Source organism: Carassius gibelio, chromosome A25 (assembly GCF_023724105.1).
Source record: "Carassius gibelio isolate Cgi1373 ecotype wild population from Czech Republic chromosome A25, carGib1.2-hapl.c, whole genome shotgun sequence".
Taxonomy (NCBI): Eukaryota; Metazoa; Chordata; class Actinopteri; order Cypriniformes; family Cyprinidae; genus Carassius; species Carassius gibelio.
Window position 1 is genome coordinate 4,993,104 of NC_068395.1, and position 20,963 is coordinate 5,014,066.

Consider the following 20,963-nt stretch of genomic DNA (forward strand, 5'->3'; position numbering starts at 1 on the left):
ATTGCCTCTTTAACATATAAATTATATTCTGACAGACATTTTAAAGTACAGGAAATGCTGTTGATGTGTCATACACAACTGAAAAAAAACCCTTTGATAATTAGAGGGAACTTCCTCAAACGACAAAATATGAATGAATGATTTGATCACTCTAAGATGTCCAGCTGTCACAGTTTAAACAACACTTTAATGTGGAATGAGGAAGTTTTTTGTCAAACCAGGCGAATTGGGGTATGTTGATGGGAAACATGACTTTGATATCCTTCTATTCGCTTCCTCAACTAACTGGCAATGTTACATAAAAAAGCATATTTCGTTTGAAGTATTTCAGAAATTTACCAGTGACAGTCAGGTCTAGAGATCTACGTTTGTGTTTCACACTCAACCACTAGAGTTCAGTGTAGAAACACTGTCATCAGAAAAATGCACAAGAATTACATCTTAAATTAAATTGAAAAGTCGTTTCCGTTTATTTGCATAACAACCTCCATCCACAGGGGATACATTTACAGTTTATGGTCATTGTAACCCTGTTCCACAATTCCTTGTAGTTTTATGTTGTGTAGAATATAAAAATGTCCCAACAAGCTTTGCAGGAGCTTTTTAATATATCTAAATGTATCCTCAGAACCCCCATAGATTCAATCTATTCAAGTCTCAAAGAGAACAAAGACATAGGTGAGTTGTTGTGATTTATTTGCCAATGTTTCAACAAAACATTTCCTTAAAATATGAAGTTTTTTATGTAACTACTTTAAATATGAATGGAAACATGCAACTGGAATTCAAATAAATCAGGAAACTGTTGTAATATGTTTTGTTTCATGTTCCTCATGAAGTGCATTTTTCAGGTAACCTGGCAAACACTTTTTAATGTGTTTAGCAACTATTGTCTTTAAGTGTCATCAAATATGGTCTATTTTATTCATATTTTAATTATATTATGTTGTGTGTGTGCGTGTGTGTGTGTATATAGGCAAGTAAATATATATATATATATATATATATATATATATATATATATATATATATATATATATATACTCATAGTGGAACAGTTTTTTTAATTCAAAGTCACAATAACTAGAGGTATTATATAATGACATTATTAACAAGTTAAAACATTCCATTTACATACATTTTATGTATGTTTGTTTGTTTGTTTGGAAAAACATGAGAAATTTGGTTTGCAAAAAGCCCATTTCTTGTTATATATATTCTAAAATGCCATTATGAAAAAGTGAATCAAATAAACAAATACACATTCTGTCATCCACCCCAGATTTCTATTAAAATAGGTTTTATATCCTTCCTTTAAATTAAAAGGGCTGCAGTGTTGCAAACAAACAGTGAACAAATTAAAAATTCCTTCTTTTTCCTGTCTACAAAATTCACAGCCAGTTAGATTTATTCTTCATCAAAATTCACACTTATTTATTTCAATGTGTTATTGATACAGAACCCTGTAGCCTACTATTTTGCCTTTTCCATGCTTTGTCCCAGTAGATATTACCAAATAAAGGAGACGCCAAAATTAACAAGCATTATCAAGAATTGAGTAGCCTATCTCCTCATCCTCCACAGCTTGTATACCAAAACGTCCCGCCTCCTGTAACATGATTGGCCAGCGTCACTCCTTCTCGCAGTCTATGATTGGATCGCAGCCGCGCCAATCACAACAAACAATGCGCAGGCCTGAGATGGGACTTTATTGTAGTCTTCACCTATGGTCTTCACTACAAATCCCAGTATTCCAAAGTTTCTTTAATCGCATCACCCAGGAGCTAGTGGATCGCTCTGGGAAAGCTGGAGGATTGAAGCTGATTGTGTTTACATGATATTTGGCTCTTCCTGAATGCAGAAGGGTGGAACAGCGATGAAAATGGACTTAAATGTCATCATACAGAAGATGGAAACAGGCGATCAGGACGCCGCACTGACAGCTCTACAGACCTTTAATAAAGAGGTACATATTATGTTAGGTTATAAGACGATGGATGTAAATATTCTGGGAGGAAGTGACTGTTTTGTGCATATGGAAAGTGTTTCTTTTTTGATCCCATAAGAGTCATATATTTTTGTAAATATTGCATAGGCTATTTTAGAGTTTACTGCACTGTGACATTTGGTTGTTACAATGGTCCTCTGTTTTGTAAATATTGCATGAAAAAAAACCTTCGATGCGGAGCTTCCACCATGATCGGAATAAGGCGTTTCAAATTATGCAAATGCATATAAAGAAATTACACTAGTAAAGGACATTTACCCGTATAGACGTGGATGTTTATCAGGAACGTTATGTTTTTACATAATATTATAAACAAATAAATAAAAATAGAATAGAATAGAATATTGAAAAAAAAAGAGAAATATCATATTCAAATGAAGAACAGAATAGAATAAGTATAGCCTAAGGGTTTGTTCATGTTGTCATTTTTATTTTGTCATAATGACAAGCCATTACATAATTCTTTACAACGGCAAAATAGCTTGAAACGAAGCTGACATGCTCTGATGTCAACAGCAGTGCAGAGCTTTACTCGACTCCTCTTAAAATAAATAATCCTTTCAAGCAGTTTTCATAATTTTAAGTACTGTATTCTCTGATATTAGGCCCTTTGTGTACTGCTACTGGGGCCTTCCTTTTTAGATTGTATGCCTAAAATCCTAAAAACCAGAGAGGCCTTTAAAATCTTAACAATTGATAAATAGGTTAGTGGTAAATTTAAATCCGCCTAGAAACCAAAAAAAAAAAAAAAAAAGGCAAAGTCATATGAGTTAAAGAACTTTGTGTGACGTTGGTTAGATTAGGACTCAAGCTACATAAATAGATTTCTTAGGCTGATCCTGATACTCTGTGAGCCGGTATCACAGAGGTTCATGGGGTTAAGCGCTCTAATCATGATTTAGGACAGAACTGATGTGTCACTGATACATATCAAGAGATTATAAATTAAAATTTCCATTGAATTTACAAGCCTGTACAGAAATATAAAAATGTTTTGTTATTGCTCATGAAGATATATTTTGTCAGTTTTTTCCCACTGCATTACATATGCTGTATGTTTGAATAAAAAAAAAAAGTTTAATAATGTTTATAATAATAAACATTAAAATAAATTCAAATAAATGACGCTTAGGTTGATGTTTTGCTTTTGATTTACATTTTTAGATCCAACCTAAAACCCAAAACCCCAAAAATTAACATTTGCAGAAGATGTACTCACCCACAGGCCACCCAAGATCTAGATGACTTTGTTTCTTCATCAGAACTGATTTTGGGAATTTAGCATTACGTCACTTACTCAGCCAATAGATCCTTTGCAGTGAATGGGTGCCGTCAGAATGAGAGTGCAAACAGCTGATAAAAACATCACAATAATCCACACCAATCCAGCTCAATAAATAATGACTTGTGAATCGACAAGCTGCATTTTTGAACTCCAAACCATTGCTTCCATCTAAAATACGAGTTCTCTGTCCATAATATCACTTTCTCTAATGAAAAAGTAGTCTTGTCTGAATCAGAAGAGAAATATGCACAGATCAAGCACCTTTTACAAACAAAACAGTTCTTAATAAAATATGTTGGTGGGTTTTGATGTGAGAGGACAACAGGGCATGGATTTATTAGCTTGAGGATGCATTGTTATGGATTATAGACTTGTATTTTGATCTGAAGCGGTGGTTTAAATTGCCTTGATGAATTTTTATAATACAAACATGCAGCTTTTTGCTTCACAAGATGTTAATTGTTGGACTGGAGTGGTGTGGATTATTGTGATCTTTTTGTTTGGACTCTCATTCTGACGGCACCCATTCAACTGCAAAAAAAACCACTGATGAGCAAGCGATGTAATGCGACATGTCTCCAAATCTCGGCTGATTAGGGAACAAACTCATCTACATCTTGGATGACCTGATGGTGAATACATTCTTGGGTGGACTTTTCCTTGAAAGTATTTTTTTGTATTTATTCATAAATGTATGTGTTTGTATTTCACATTCTGTTGTCTTTTTCTCTTTTAGAAATCACAGTGTTTTTCATTTACCTCTGGGGAGGAGGAAGACAGAGAGGTAAGCCTAACTCAATTTTAAAATGCAAGCAGTCAGCAATTCAGCCCTGAACAACAAGCTTTTTAATGCTTTGTCTAGCCATTTTAGAAACAATACTTTACGTATTCATTAGAAATTAATATTTAATTGCCAAATATCTTCAATTATCAGGTGATATCTATTGAATCATATTTAGCACTATTGTAATGTGTCCTTGCTTTACTTTTGGTGCTCGCCATTTCGGTAGGATGGACATTTGCAAGAAGAGGTATATGGGTAGCTAGATGTTTTAGATGTAGCGTAGCATTAGCATAGAACCCAAAGCCTATTTCTCATTCCTAATTGTCTAAGGCTAGACAAATCTGGTATTTTGACTTTACTGTATAACAAGAAGGTTTTATAGTATCACATGATGGGAACATTACAGAAATATAAAGAAATTGCTTTAGGGCTTTGTAAGATGACACTGTGCTGAGATGGCTGGAGAATGTTTAATGGGAATCAACGTGGTTCAGAAACATGTCAAAAATGATTTCTTTGGCAGTGAAACAAATGAGATCTTTATCTGTGTGCTGTCTCATTCCATTTGCATTGTTTACACCAGTAATATTTTCCCATTTGAGTACATTGGTGACGCTGAAACTTGTGGTCGATCAATACAAGTCTTTAAATGGCCAATGCTAATATCTAGACCAGTGGTTCTCAAATCTAATGGGTCACGACCAGAAAATGGCTCGTGGTCTTTTCTGGTGGGTTGAGGAAAGCAGAGAAAAATCAATGCTTCATGCAAACAATAAAATATTATTCATAAATTCATTTAAAAATAGGATATCTTTTAAAAAGGAGGAGAGAATGCAAGATTTTTGTTGCAGACTTTTACCACTTTTCACTATCATCCTGTTATTCTTTTTTATTTTTTTATTTATTTTTTGTTTATTTCAGTGTTCAGTTCTATGGCCACTCTGGTCATCAGAGTTGCTTAAAATACTCGACTTTCAGCTTCAACAGCAATATACCACTTTACCAAAAGCACTACTACAGTAAATCACATTTGCACTGAGATGTATAGACCTTTTTTGATGCCAAGGACCCCCCAAAATAATGACCGCCTTGCAAAGAACTCTCTTTCTCTTTATACTGTGTGAGGAAAATAGTAATTGTGATATTATAAAGACAATTTTTGTTGCAATTTAAAAACTAAATAATATTTAAATTCATACTAAAGCCAAAAGAAACCATTAAATTAAAAATAATTACAAAATGTAAAACTTTTTATGGTTCATCTGTATTTCCTTGGTGCTAACTATTATTGTAAAATGTATTTTCACATAGCGTCAATATTTTGGTAAATATGTAGTCAGGCAAATTTTAGAATTTCTGTCATTAATTGTGAAAATTTGGTTTAGTACAGATACGTTTTTGTACTAATTTTTGCTTTTGCAAGGATGGGAACATTCTAGAAGTTTTTATAACATTTTGTAAAATTCTAGTACTTTCTGGAGCATTCCAGAACATTGTGGGACTAGTCACAAAAGACAAAAATTATCTACATGTCTAAAGTTTTGCATAACGTTTTTATGATAAACTGTTGTTGTTAGCTCATGTAATTTATATGCATGAGTAATAACAGATTAGCTTGTATGTATAAGCAGATTTATTTACACCTTTTTTCTCTCCCAAATACTTTGCAATGTTTCTCTCCAGGGTTTGAAAACCCCTGGTATAGACTATAACACTATAATGCTGCTATTTTTGCTAATTTAATAATTATCATGTCATTAATACTAAAGGCGTAATCAATTATTAATGTGTTATGTGGTAAATATGTGTATAAATTCTAAATAATTATTAGTACATAATTATTTCCATAGCATTTTACAATAAAACTGCGAGCCCCACTTTGGAAACCCCTGGTAAAAGCTCTAACCTTAATGCTGCTATATTTGGTTATCACCATGTGCTGTCACAGATAGGTTTCAAACAGATCTCATTTTGTTCATTGCTTGCCTGGGTTATGTAAGGACGTATCACAGTTGGACTCCAATTTGGTAACTGTAAATTCTAGAGCGAGACAGTTGAAGGTCTCGGCCGTGAAACACAGTCAGGGAGAATTCGAGGAGTTGTCACTCTTCCACCCGTGCGTGTATACGAGCTGTCTATGAATTATCCCTCTCAGAAACTCCAGGTGTCTATTTCTACAACACCCAGTGTGATTCATTAAATTACCTTGGGAAGAATGGGGAAAATGGACATGATGTTGTTATGTCGCTACTCTAGCATAAACAAGTCGCAAGCGCGATTCAAAGCTGAAATCTTTGAGTTCTGACTCACAGACTGTAAGAACATTTTCCTATTTTAAGAGTTTGTCGCTGATGATTCAAAGGCGAGTTTTGAGCAGTAGCACTTGTTGTTTGTCGTTTCTCCGATGTTTACCCAGCACAATACAATGCATCGCAATGCAACGCGTAAAAAGAGTATAAGTCATTGTAATCAGTAATTATGTCCCCATTGGATGCAGCTAATGCCTCGTTTGTATGGGTCTTATTGTTTTTGTCTCATTGCGCAGGCACACGGCATCACAGTATGTTAAGGGGCCTAACCTTTCCATCACACGCTTGAGGCATTTGGCCAATCACAACATGCTGGATAGCTGGCCAATCAGAGCACGCCTCGCTTTTCAGAACCATGAGCTTTGTAAAAATTAATGCATTTCAGTAAGCCGTGGCATAGATGAGAAACAATATGTACAGTATGTGGAAAATATATATATTTTTTTTACCTTAAACTCCATAAACACATTGCATTACACAAAATAATGTTATTTTTTGCAGTGTCTTATGACCCCTTTAAATATGTTGTATATTTGTAATTTTTATGTATTTCTATATCTTTTTATATCTCTGTATTTATCTTATATTTAGTATCTAAAATATATACACCACCCTTCAAATGTGTGACTTCAGTCTTTTTTTGAAAGAAAGAAAGAAAGAAAGAAAGAAAGAAATACTTTTTTAATTCAGCACGGAAGCACTTTTAATTATTTTATGTATTTATAATTTCTACACAGACACACACATGTATGTATTTATATAATAAAAAATGTAAATTAATAAAAAAAAAAATGTAAAGTAATTTTTAAGTACTAAAAAGAAAAAACATTGGTGCACAAATTTGATAATGTCCATTGTAAAATCTGACACAAATCTGACAACTTATCTCTCTCTTGCCTTTCAGCGTCTCGGCAAATTAGTGATGGGCTTCCTGGAGAGAGACCTCCAGCCGTCCTGTCAGCTGGCCTGCTTGGAAACCATCCGCATCCTGTCCCGTGACAAGAAAAGCCTGGCCCCCTTTGCCACCCGCCATGCCATGCAGATCCTGATCCGACATGCTGGCCTTGGTCAGGGTGAGGGCATCACACCCGAGATCCCAGACCTGGAAGTGATCGTGGAAGCCCTGAAGTGCTTGTGCAACATCGTGTTCAACAGCGAGGCGGCTCAGGAGGCGGGGGCGGAGCTCCAACTGATCGTGGGATTGGCAAAGAGGCTGAAACAGTGCCGTGAGCCACAGTGGAACCACGATGTGCGATTCTTCGACCTGCGTCTCACGTTCCTGATCACCGCCCTGCGTGTGGACATAAGAGCCCAGCTGGCACGAGAGCTGCGGGGTGTTAGTCTGCTGTCGGAGGCTCTGGATGCCACGCTCGGCCTCTGCTGGCCCGACACGTACGAGGTGGCACGTGCAGGCTTTGACGGCTGCTCAGAGCTGCCCCCGCTGGGGAGGCAGGAGACGGAGAGAGCCATGGAGATCCTGAAGATCCTCTTTAACGTCACCTTTGATTCCAACCGCCGTAAAGTGGATGAGGTGAGACAATGCAACCACATTCAGTTGTGTCAGGAAATATTTTGTGGGCAAACAGTGACAGTGCTGTGTGTGTGTGTGTCTATATATATATATATAAGATATTTTATGGCAAAACAATAAAAGTTATTGTATTCTAAAAGAAATTATTGCATTGTGATATAATTACAAAAAATACACTGAGGAGTAAGATGTGCTTAATTCTCATGAAAATAGTGCAACAGTGCAAAAAGTTCTATAATGGAATATTATAAAGTATAAATATAAAACAAACCAAAAACAAAAAATGTTATTATGCTGACTTGGTAATCAAGATATATTTCATTTATTATTCATGTTCAATGCTAACAAATATGATGGCCAGTTTTATAAATAAATACAGATTTTTTTCATTAAAAACAAAAAACATTAATGCCATTATCTGTCTATTAAGACTTGCGATAATTTTAATAAATAAATAAAATTAATTAAATTTCTTAAAAATTAAGAAAATAAACCAATACTGATATTTGGGGATTGTGCATTCCTTACTGTAGATTGTAATTTTGTTGTTTGTTTCTTAATATTGTGATATTAAGTAATTTTTCATTTTCTAATTTTCCCTTAATCCCACAGAAGTGTGTCAGTTTATTCCCGCATTTTGCTGAATACACACCTGCAGAAATTAGATCTGTTCTCTCAGTGTAAATAACAGTATTTAATTAGCGATGCGGATCTAATGTGGTTTCGTGGGACGTGCATTGTGCTGGTGTGTGTGTGTTGCAGGAGGAAGCAGCCACTTACAGACACCTGGGTGCCATACTGAGGCACTGCATCATGAGCACTTCAGAGGGAGAGGAGCGCACGGAGGAGATGCATAGGTACACACACACACACTCACAGAGGGGCAGAAGATATATAGATGAACAGAAGTTTTATTAAGGCAAGGATACAGTTTCTCAATAATGCATTAAATCTCACAACCAAATTATGTAAAATCGTTTGAGACAGTGAGACACTGGCACAGATTTCCACCATGTGTCTTGCTCTGATTTGTAGAGCAGATCCACAGGGATCTCAATCCCAATTAATTAGCTGATTTGTAAAAGGAAAGCAAATTTGATGTGAATTTGTTTTACAGCCACACGGTGAACCTTCTGGGGAACCTGCCGCTTCCGTGTCTTGACGTTCTGCTGATGCCTAAAGTCCAGCAGGGCTCTATCGAGTACATGGGCGTCAACATGGATGCCGTTAAGGTGCTGGTGGAGTTTTTGGAGAAAAGACTCGACCGGGTGAGCAACGGAATACTTCTGTTATGCAAAAGTGTACTGTTAATATTTCAAAACATAATTTAAAAAGGTTAAAACACAATAAAACATTCCATAGACTGTATAAAGTAGTACATAGTGTCCATGACATCATCCATAAGTTTCTGAAGAACATTTTTGAAGCCCAAATTGGGCAGAGCTGGCCATCCCCAACTTGGTAGCGCGTCACCATGCATCACTCCTGGATAATTGAAAATGGGCAAAGAGGCGGGGATGTGGGTGGAGCTAGTTGCTGAAACCACACCTACCTAGCTTGACTGTTGTGACAGCAGTGGCAGTCTACCTGTCATTAGCTATACAGACCAAAAACACATTACCAGGCTGCAAACAGATTTTTTTTTCTGCTGTAAAGTTGGGTATTTTAACATGAGGCAACTATGGGATTGACTCCTTTTTGGAGCCAGTCTCTAGTGGCCAGTCGATGAATTGCAGTTAAAGTCACTTCCATGTTGGTTTCAAGAAAATGACTGAAAGGTTGCCACTTAAAACGTTCACATTTCTTCCAGTGGTGGGAGGCCCCGCCCACAGTGAAATCTCATTGGTCCGAAATCACACTTTACAATCACACTAAACATCATTTTTGTTCGTCTTTGCAAATATGCAAATTATATATAGAATTACACATTTTGTGAGATGGTATTTACATTATTTTTTTTATCTATAAAAAAGTGAAAAGTACAAAAAAATTAAATTACTTTACATTCATTTTTTAATTAATTTACAGTTTATGCAACTTTTGTATATGTATATGTGTGTGTGTGTGTAGCAAATCTCAGCTGCATGTTTATTTATATTGTCACAAAATGCTAACTGTATTATTGGCCAGCTCTTTATATAAAATTTAATATATAGTTACAGTATGTCCAACTTTATCCTCTCATGTGATATGTACTATATAACAAATCTAAACTGCTTCATTATGACTTATTTATATCATTGCTCGAATCTGCTAAATGTGACTAGAAAACATGGCGATGTTAAGATATTATAAACATGATTTTCTGTAAAGCTGCTTCAAAAAAATGTGTATTATGAATACAAATAAATTAGAACTTGAATTTGGCTGTGATGGGTTGATGTGAAACGTCTGCGATGAAAGTATTTTTTCTGGGAGCTGCTCTACACCTGTTTGTGCCGGTTGTGTTGTTATTGTTTTTGTGCTGGGTATGAAGGGAACGCTTTGAGGGATTTCTACACCAGGACACAGCTGGAGATCCAATGTACAACACTTTAACTGCTCAACTTGTTGACATTGTTTCCAGGGAAACAAGCTGAAAGAAACACTGCTGCCCTCGCTAAATCTACTAACGGAGAGCGCTCGCATCCACAGAGAGACCAGGAAGTTTTTAAGGATGAAGGTGAGATTTCTTGATTGTGAACTTGAGAGATGTTTGCTTTTTGGTAATGAAAGTGTATGTGTTGCCGTTCTACACAGGTGCTTCCACCATTACGAGATGTCAAAAACAGACCTGAGGTCGGGAACGCTCTACGAAACAAGCTAGTGCGTCTAATGACACACATAGACACGGACGTGAAGCACTGCGCGGCTGAGTTCCTGTTTGTGCTGTGCAAGGAGAGTGGTACGTTACATTATCACAAAAAAAAATCACTGGAATATTGAGATCACACATTGAAAAAAAAGTGTATTTTAAACATGTTTTTTTTTTTTTTTTTTTTTTTTTTGTTAAAATGTTTTAGCAACACCAGTACATTTCTTTAATATATTGCTTCACTATAGTTTGGAAAATGCAATTTTATGTGAATTTAATGCCATTTGAAATTAAGAATAAATGATGTATTCTAGTGGGGACTGCAAAGATTATCCCCCACACATTAACATCTTATTAAAAAAAAGTTGATTAAGCTACATAAACTTTCAAATGTTTAGGACTGGTTATATTTGTTTAATTCCTAAAAGAATAAAAACACTTCATATATATATATATATATATATATATATATATATATATATATATATATATATATATATATATATATATATATATCCTTCAGAAATCATTGTAATATGCTGATTTGGTGTTCAAAAAGCATTTCTTATTATTTATTGATGTTGAAAACAGTTGTTCATATTTTTTGTGGAAACATTCTGTTTCAGGATTATTTGATGAATAGCAAGTTTGGATGAACGGCATTTATTTGAAACCAGTTCTTTGTAACATTATAAATCTCTCTGCTGTCATTTTTGATTAATTTAATGTGTCCTTGCTTAATATAATGATTTTTTTAAATCTCACTTTTGATCAGTAGTGTATATATAGATTTAGCCAAAAGTTGGAAAGACGATCTTTTGTAATAAAATAATTGATTCTCTTCTGTCTATCAGTTTCCAGGTTTATCAAGTACACAGGTTATGGTAACGCAGCAGGGCTGCTGGCCGCTCGGGGACTGTTGAGAGGCGGCCGAGACCCTGGACATTACTCAGAAGATGAGGACAGTGATACCGAGGAGTACAGAGAGGCTAAACCTCAGTACGTCATTGTCAGAAACCATAAAATCTTAGTTAGAAAAAAAATATGATTATCTTTATTATTTTGGCTTGTACAGCATCAATCCAGAGTGACCGGCCGTGTGGAGGAGGAGCAGCCTAACCCTATGGAGGGAATGACTGAAGAACAAAAAGAATACGAAGCCATGAAACTTGTCAAAATGTTCGATAAACTCTCCAGGTAATAAAGTGACTTCAGGAAGCTTACAAGCAGTGATGCTGCCATTGTGCTTTCAATATAGCATGACGTCAACTGTAAGTAACCGCTAACCTGCTTTTCTTTCAGGGAGCAGCTGATCCAGCCAATGAAAATCGGAGCTGATGGTAAAATGACTTCATTGGAGCCACAAGAGCTTCATTATTTAGCCAGCCAACAGTTCGGAGAGCCCAATAATTCTGACAGCGACAGTGACACAAACTGATTCTCCTGAAATGAGTCTCGAGGCTTTTAACAGGAAGGATAAGATGGTTTAATTCTAATCAAAAACGGAAGTGTATTGTGAATCCTATAAAATAATTGAATCGTTTGACACACAAAGATTTAAATGCTTTGTTTTGTTTGCAAAGGAAAACACCTGGTGATTGTTATTTCGTTTCAGTTGAGGTTTATTGTATTGGCTTGTCTTTTCTGTACAGTGACAATGGTAATATTTTCTGTACAATGACAATGAAAACAAGGTTTGGTTGCACAGTGCTAGTTTATTAATATAACAGGATTCATTGAATGGAACTCCGAGTTATACATCACAGACTTTATTTTTCATCTAGAATGATGTCTAAGAAGAAAACAAAAGTGACACTGGGTGATGACAGTGATGGTGGAGCCCTGATATTTATTTATTTATTTATTTATTCATTCATTCATTCATTCATTCATTTGGTTTTATGATGAGCTGAGTTGAGCTGAGCAAGGAGAATTTTAAGTTACAGTAATTATCTAGTTTATGAGATTATGACATTTTTTTGTTTTACCCAGGAGCATATAAAACCTCCTGTGATCAACTTTAAATTTTTTCTTTGTGGTAAAAGGATGAATTACTGTATATTGTTGTTGGTGGCCCGTGTAGTTATGTGCGAATAACTGAAGGGAATGTTGAATAATTTATATCACTTTATGTTTAAAGAGATTTATTGTGAGATGATAATAAAAGAGCTGAATTTCTCATTTGAGATGTTTTATATACCTACCTTTTGTTATTGATATTTTCATATAATGCTGTTTATTTATTTGTCTGTGTGTGTGTGTGTGTGTGTGTGTGTGTGTGTGTGTGTGTGTGTGTGTGTGTGTGTGTGTGTGTGTGTGCGTGTGTAAAAATGAAAAAGTATATATATTCATAAAAGTATGCCTGTATTTATGCATGTTCAACTGCTTGTTTACACAAGTATCTAATTAATTAGCCAATCACATGGCACCTCGATGCATTTAGGAATGTAGACATGGTCAAGACGTTCAAACTGAGTATCAGAATGAGGAAGAAAGGGGTTTTATGTGACTTTGAACATGGCCTTGTTGCTGGTGCCAGACGGGCTGGTCTGAGTGCTTCGGGAACTGATGATCTGCTGGGATTTTCACACACAACTATCTCTAGGGTTAACAGAGAATGGTTCGGAGAAATGTCCATTGAGAGACAGTTCTGAGGACAGAAAAAACCTTGTTGATGCCAGAGGTCAGATGAGAATAGCCAGCCTGATTTGAGCTGATAGAAAGGCAACAGTGACTCAAATAACCACTCATAACAACCAAGATATGCAGAAGAGCATCTCTGAACGCACAACAAGTCGAACATTGAAGCAGCATCAGAAGACCACACCAGCACTCTTGTCTGCTAAGAACAGCAAACTGAGGTTACGATTCACACAGGCTCACTAAAAAAGTTGTCTGGTCTGATTTCTTCAGAGACATTCTGATGGTAGGAACAGAATTTGGGGTGAACAACATGAAAGCATGGATTTAATGTACCACGGCCTTTGAAAGAAATGGATCTTTTTACTAATATGCATTGTTCCTCAGAATGAACAGGCCTACTAAGGAAGGACTGCTAAAATTTTATAGGGCCTCTTTATAATGTCATGTCAGAAACTAGAGATTATGTGAGTTTTGCCCACATCAGCACTGTAAATTACTTTTTAAATTGATTATGCCTGTGTGTAGACAAAACAAAAGAGTTCACGTGAAGAGAAGAAAAGCAAAATGGAATGCGTGTGTGCGCGCGCGAGCTTAATTATGCTCTTGATGGAGACACTGGGTTGCCAGGTTTTCTCGACAAACGGAGGGAGTAAATTACACGTTTTTGGCGGGGTTCCCCTGGTACAATTCACATTCCAGAAGCTAAGTGTCACGTTATGGAGGTAGCTACAACCAGCGTACATGAAAACCAACAGTGTTAAAGTAGCCCATTTTGGCAAGTCTGCTCACACGTGACTCAAAACTTGTGAATCAGCTTAAGGTTGATATTTTCCTGGAACTTGGCAACCCTGCCTCCAATCCACTATGTGGCGGTAGCGTGCTGTTTTGCACTGCGTCCATTTAATTTATTGGTGTAGTTTGATTCGTGACAGCAGCGAGAGCATCACTTTTCTGCCTCAAACATTCACCCAAGATGAAAGATGTCATCGGTTACCTCAAACAACAGCAGAGCAAGAGCCCGACGCCTGAGATGGCCTCAGTGTGGCACTCAATGGAGGATCTGTACAACAGAAAGTATGAATGATGTGGGCTAGCTGAGTCATTTAGCATGCTAAGCTAAAGGCTACTTATATTAGTTATAAAAATGCATATACTCTACCAGGTCCACTTGGAATGTGTTTAAAGACAGTGTTGGCCCTTAATTTGCCTGTGCTTTTATATGTGTTGTTGCAGTTATTGTAAAATGAGCTCTGGCGTGTTTATGTGGCTAGCAAGTCATTGCTGAGGAGAGATGTTAGTCTGTAACGTTACTGGTGTTGCTGTTTTCAGGTTTTTCATCTAAATATTTTTTTCTAATGTAATATACTGCTTTAAATCATGCATTATTCATTTAAGTTACACTTTGTAAGCTGTTAAATCAGTTCCTGAGCTGCTTGCTTGACTTAAAATATCAGCCCATCAGTTTATAGATAGATAGTTAGATGTTTAGATAGAAAAATAGGTAGGTTCATATATAAATGGGTTGATAGACAGATAAACAGATTTATTTACATGTATATATGTCTTTCTCTTTTGACAGATTGTGGCATCAGTTGACTCTGAAGTTGACCGTCTTCGTGCAGGACCCCTATTTCTCCAAAGGGGACGGTCTCATTCAGGTACAGTATCAGGATTCAGCTGCATTTACACTCTTTAGAAATGTGTTGTGAAACCTTTGAAGAGTTTGTATTTGCTTTCCACAGCTGTATGAAAACTTCCTCAGTGATTTCGAACACAGGTAAGATGCAGTTCTGATGAGATTCACTCATGTGTCTGAAAACTTGTAATAATAATAGTTCAGTCTGTCGTTTTAGAGCCTCGGTTCATTGAGCATGTAAACACTGTAAGGTTTCAGAAGTGACCGCCACATTTAAATATGTGATTAATAAGTAATATTTTGACAGTGACAAAACAGTGACTCATTTGTAAGAAGCACACTTCTGAAGTGTTGGCATGACCACTTATTATAAGCATTGTTTATTAAGCGTTTTTGATCTTATTTCGCTTTTGGCAATATTTTATGTTCATCTGGATTGTATTAAAGTGGGCTTGTTCTTATTAGCCGGTTGTTGTTGTTGTTGTTTTTAGCAAGACGTGGCAACACTGAGTCAAAATGTACTTTGTTCCTCGTACTTTCTCCCACCGTTCATACAGAAAAGAGACAACTCTGAATGCAGTAAAATGCGTAATTAGCAACTCGTTAGCTGTGATGATCTTCTGCTTCTGGAAAACTATTAATTGCAATTTAATGGATTTTTTTTTTTTGACAGAATCAACCCATTGTCCTTAGTAGAAATCATCCTTCATGTTGCAAGACAAATGCCAGGTACAGCTTTGTGTTTCCCATTAGTGTTCGGTGATTCCCAACACAAGGGCTGTAAAGTGTAAACTAAAAAAAATACTACTTTATGTTGTAATATTAATACCATCTCTTGTTTTTCAACAGAGCCAACTACAGCCATCACTTTTCTTGAGAAAACAAAGGAGAAGGTAGCGAGTTGTTCTCCTGTGTTTGAGTTTGTAACGTGTCTGACGGCGTTGAAATCACTGTTTGTTATTTTACTCAATCAGGTCAAGGTCAGTGAAGAGGCCGTCATCCTCTGCAAAACAACAATTGGCAGCCTCCAGCTCGACATCAATGACCTCCCAGCGACAAAGGTCATTTATTTGCATATTTTTCTGTTCTTAAGTTGCAGTCACATTTTCCATTCCGCATAGTGATTTTTTTATGAATGAAATCCAGTCATTCCTATAGGATTCTACATGATCTGGAATTTTCCGAAATACGTGGATATTTTGCTAATGTGACCACACCACTTTTATTGATGTAGTCTTTTGTATAATATTTTTGCAGAAATTAGTAGAGGAAGTGGAAGAGATGCTGAACAATCTCCCGGGTGTGACATCAGTGCACGGGCGGTTTTACGATCTGTCGAGCAAATATTACCGCATCGTTGGGAACCATGCTTTGTACTACAAGGATGCCCTGCGGTACTTGGGATGTGTGGAAGCAAAAGACGTGCCTGGTAAATATTCTGATTGCTGGATGAGGTTTCCATTTGACAAGATACGTAGGGAAACAGCACCCTCTAGTGTTGACCCTACAGAAATCATACATGCATCATTTCAGGTGAAAATATTAAAAAACGGTGATTCAGCAGGTTAATGCACATTTATCTCACAACAGAGGCAGAGCAACAAGAAAGAGCTTTCACATTAGGTCTGGCCGGCCTGCTCGGAGAGGGAGTGTACAACTTTGGAGAACTGGTAAGTGCCTGTACAGAACTAACAAATATTGCTACAAGTGTGATTGCAATAGTGTTCATTGTCTGGTTTACTACGTCTTAATTCTTCAGAAAAATCCTCCCATATGCACATAAACTGACGGTCACCGCTTATAAGCTACTAATAATATTGTAGAAACGTAATTTTGCTTTGCAATGATTTGTATCGTAAAAAGCGCTATACAAATAAACTTGAATTGACATTTTTTTATTTTATTTTACATTTTAAGTTCATTTTTCTGCTCTGTCTACTTCATTGGCAACTGCTTGTCCTGATAGATTGTGTGCACAAACCACATTATTGTGATGTTTCCAGCTGATGCACCCAGTCCTTGAATCACTGAGGAACACAGATAAACAGTGGCTCATAGATACACTCTATGCATTTAATGCAGGCAACGTGGAGAAATTCCAAGCCCTGAAGACAGCATGGGGTCAACAGGTGAGCAAATTAATTATTATTATTAGTAGTAGTAAAACTCAAAATTCAAAAATCAAGTTCATCAGTATTGTTGCTGTGAACCTGACTTTTTTTTCTCTCCTCAAAGCCTGATCTTGCAGCTCATGAGGCAAAACTCATGCAGAAGATCCAGTTACTCTGTGTCATGGAGGTATAAATGCTATTTATTAAAAATGTAATAAGCTGGTAATTGACTTCAAACCTGTATATTGTTAAATTGCTAAGTAAGTTTCACAGGACGAGTCATTATTGAGTAACAAAGCTAAAACAGACAATGATTGATTGTCTTCATAGATGACTTTCACACGGCCAGCCAATCACAGACAGCTGACGTTCCAGGAAATTGCACATAGTGCAAAAATCCAAGAGAATGAGGTTTGTTTTATCTCTCTAGACAAAAAAAAATTATAATAATTTTATATATATTATAGGAAAAAAATATAATTATATATATATATATTTGTTATATATAAAAATTATAGATAATTTTTATATATAACAGTATTTATTAATATATGAATAGATACAGTATTATGGAAAGACATTAAATAAAAATTTGATGTGCAAAGGCCAAGCGAATGAGGTTTGTTTTCTTTCTAGGAAAAGAAAGAATAAAAATGTATATATATATTTTTTTTACATTTAATATATAACAATATTTATATGTAGATACAGTATTCTGGTAAGACATTTTTTTTTTATTATTTAATTTTTTCATGTTACTGGCCAAGATCTCTTCAAACAGACACATTGCCAGACTCAGGTTAAAGCTAGTAATAATGAGGTGTTTTCAGTCATCAGAAGTGTTTTTAATCCAGGACCAGACTTAATCTGTGTCTGCGAGATGGTTTTATCCTTATCCTTTCCCTTAGGTGGAGCTGTTGGTGATGAAAGCTCTGTCTGTTGGACTGATCAAGGGAAGCATCGACGAGGTGGAACAGAAAGTTCACATGACTTGGGTTCAGCCCAGAGTACTGGATGTGCAGCAGGTACGCCCAACTCAACGAGACATTATATACACATACATATGCTTTTTCTACGGCCAACACAAATTGTTTTTCCCCATCTCCACAGATTAAGGGCATGAAGGATCGTCTGGACTTGTGGTGTGGGGATGTTAACAACATGGCCATGCTGGTGGAACACCAGGCTCAGGACATCCTCACTTAGAAATGTCCTTCACACTGTCTGTCCCATCCAAATGTTCCCTTGCGTTGCATTCTCCCCGAATGTCTGTTCTTTATGTGATACATGTATCTTCATTATGTTATTAAAGCAACTTGTTTTCAAAATCATTCTTTCGATTTTTATATGCAATACAAAATGTAAAGGTATAGTTCTCTCCCTCAAAATAATTATATGCCGTAGGCTAAAAATGTTCCTTAAAATATCTTCTTTTGTGTTCCGCAGAAGAATATCACACATGAGGGTTGAGTATATAATAACAGATCTTACTTTTTGGTTGAACTATCCCTTTATCATTTTGAGTAGGATTAGGAAGGTTTTTTTTTTCTCAACTCATCTGAACCACAATCACACTCATTTTGTCATTAATAGGTCTGTTCATTATAGATCTGTATTGACTGTTGAGAACAGCACTGTTAAAGTGAAACCCTGAAAATACAGTAGTTTGCTGCTTAACATTTGGAATGTGTGACCTCAAGTGAACTCCAAAATCTAATTTGAAATGCAGTTACTCCCACTCCTACACTGGCCACATCCTGCACTGAAACAATGGAGCAATGGCATAAAAAAAAAAAAAACAGTGCAAAATCATAATAGAGAATAGACGAGATGATTTCCTTCGACCTTGTATTAAAAAAAGAAAAGTTAGTAAGTTTTGTGACTTTATTTACAATATCTGATCTTGGTTTAAGCAGATATTTTTGCAGCTTTGCACATTTTGATTCATCTTTATACATATCTACATATAAAACCATTTCAAATATTGCATCATTCATCTGCATTCTACAGTAACTTTAAGGTCATCTTTTTTATAATGGACTCTTTTCATGTTTCTGGGCCTCAGAAGTGGAAATCATCGTAGTTGGGTAACTTCTATAGTGGTGATGATCAAAAACAATGTATTTGTGTTCCTATTTGCTTCAGTTGTAAAGGAAAAAAACATGGTGTTTATATGACTACAAAAGAGGGGAAAAAAGAGGAAAAAAAGGATAGAAGAGAGAGAGTGTTAGAAACACTCATTTAAATTAAATTTTAAAATGAAAATTTTCTGTCATTTAAATTAATTCTGTAATTTAAGGTTACATAACACAAAATCTTATAAATGTACTTTTTTCTGTTGTTGTTAATAATGGAAACAAATATATATATATATATATATATATATATATATATATATATATATATATATATCAGAATTGTTAATCTACCTATAAGATATTTCCTGCTTATTGGAAAATGGACACAACTAGTGTGTGAATCAGTGTGCTTATTGCAATATTTTAACTTTAATTTAGCGAATCTTAGTTTCAGTTTTAAGGTCAGTTTGGTTGACTTTTGATCATTTAACAGCAACTGTAGAGCATGTGTTGTATGCAGAATGCAACTTAAAATGATTAAGTATTTTATTCGATACAGACCAGTGCCACCAGTTGAGGCGTTCAAGGACAATCGTTTATTAAAACATTCTTAACAAGGTTAAATAGTCTTCGTAAGGAGGAATGCTCAGAGGCAGACGGTTCTTATTTAGCTGCTCCAGGACGTTTCTTGTACTCCTCCAAATTTGTCAGGATCCAGCCAGAGGGGCCCAGGATGGTCGCGAACATAACCACCATGACAAAGGTTTGCTCCTGCATTGAGAACACAGGGACGGTCATCAGATGCTGAAATATATTAGTCTAGAATTTTTTTTTTTATATATATATATATATATATATATATATATAAACTAGCCAAGCTATTTTCCCATGCATTTAACTCAAGCTGGCTATATTTTTGTTGCCTTTTCCCTTAGAGACTATTATGCGTTGGGCAAAATATAGCAGTGCACAACTAAGTTACCCCAGATGGAAAATAAACTACAACTGAGGTATTTGTGTTTTGGAACATAGTAGCTGGATTAGCTGGTCTAAACTGTTTTTTCGCTGGACCAGACTAGTAAACAAGCATAGTCCAGCAGTAAACAAGGGTTTAAAACCTTTTAGCTGTATCGAATGAAACAAAGCGAACTTCCCAACAGGACGCCTTTATTTGTTCGAGAAGGTCATAAAATTGGCTGGTTTCCAGAAGGCCTCGAAGGAGTTCAGTGCCATTAATTAAAGACTCTAAAACTATTTTCTTCGTTTAACGGCTTCGAAAATGTTGATATGACAGACTCGCGCGCCATTTCCACACTGTACGTGAGCGCGCAAATACGACTAATGGCGTTTTCGAATTTGTCCCGTCTCACTTTAATTATACCAGGTCAGATATTATTTATATAGGCTACAGGTATTCATTTCATTCTTTTGTAGATTCGCTTATTCGGGTATTAAATGTAAACACTTTTTCCATGGGCCGTCGCACTGTTGCGCGCTCAGTCAGTCCGGTCAAAGTGCGCAAGTATGTACTAGTCGCGTGAAAGTCAGCTCATACTCACCCCAGCGGACAGGACATGCTTGGCTGGTTTGGCTGAAATATTAGCTTTAGGTGTGATTTGATGTCTCATCACACTCCTCAGCAGGTTGAAAGAACGATTCAAGCCTGACATCGTCTGTTTTCGGATATATCCAAACGCTAAAGTAGACGCTCCAGTCGCGCGCGGCTCGAGTGGTCTCGAAATGCGCCCTACAGGGAAAGCGAGAGCTGCAATATCTTGTCCACC

The 20,963-nt window shown here is 36.2% G+C and overlaps 3 protein-coding genes across 3 annotated transcripts; 2 read left to right on the forward strand and 1 right to left on the reverse strand.

The window, feature by feature from the left end:
* The first annotated feature begins 1,776 nt into the window (after positions 1-1,776).
* On the forward strand, positions 1,777-12,890 carry LOC127946698 (synembryn-A-like). The gene is made up of 10 exons (XM_052543412.1): positions 1,777-1,966; positions 4,030-4,077; positions 4,304-4,324; positions 7,291-7,917; positions 8,680-8,774; positions 9,035-9,185; positions 10,484-10,579; positions 10,657-10,801; positions 11,566-11,908; positions 12,014-12,890. Exons 1-9 carry the CDS (start codon positions 1,856-1,858, stop codon positions 11,757-11,759), a joined length of 1,488 nt encoding a protein of 495 aa, XP_052399372.1. The 5' UTR covers positions 1,777-1,855; the 3' UTR covers positions 11,760-11,908; positions 12,014-12,890.
* Positions 12,891-14,230: 1,340 nt separating this feature from the next.
* On the forward strand, positions 14,231-18,432 carry LOC127947368 (26S proteasome non-ATPase regulatory subunit 13). Its single transcript, XM_052544451.1, has 13 exons — positions 14,231-14,428; positions 14,934-15,012; positions 15,097-15,131; positions 15,664-15,719; positions 15,840-15,883; positions 15,965-16,051; positions 16,248-16,419; positions 16,581-16,660; positions 16,994-17,119; positions 17,226-17,288; positions 17,432-17,512; positions 18,010-18,126; positions 18,212-18,432. Exons 1-13 carry the CDS (start codon positions 14,328-14,330, stop codon positions 18,305-18,307), a joined length of 1,137 nt encoding a protein of 378 aa, XP_052400411.1. The 5' UTR covers positions 14,231-14,327; the 3' UTR covers positions 18,308-18,432.
* A 1,320-nt stretch (positions 18,433-19,752) lies between these two features.
* Positions 19,753-20,963, reverse strand: LOC127947369 (cytochrome c oxidase subunit 8B, mitochondrial). The gene is made up of 2 exons (XM_052544452.1): positions 20,739-20,963; positions 19,753-19,950 (listed from the first exon to the last, which is right to left on the reverse strand). The coding sequence occupies exons 1-2, from the start codon at positions 20,847-20,849 to the stop codon at positions 19,843-19,845; spliced, it is 219 nt and encodes a 72-aa protein (XP_052400412.1). The 5' UTR covers positions 20,850-20,963; the 3' UTR covers positions 19,753-19,842.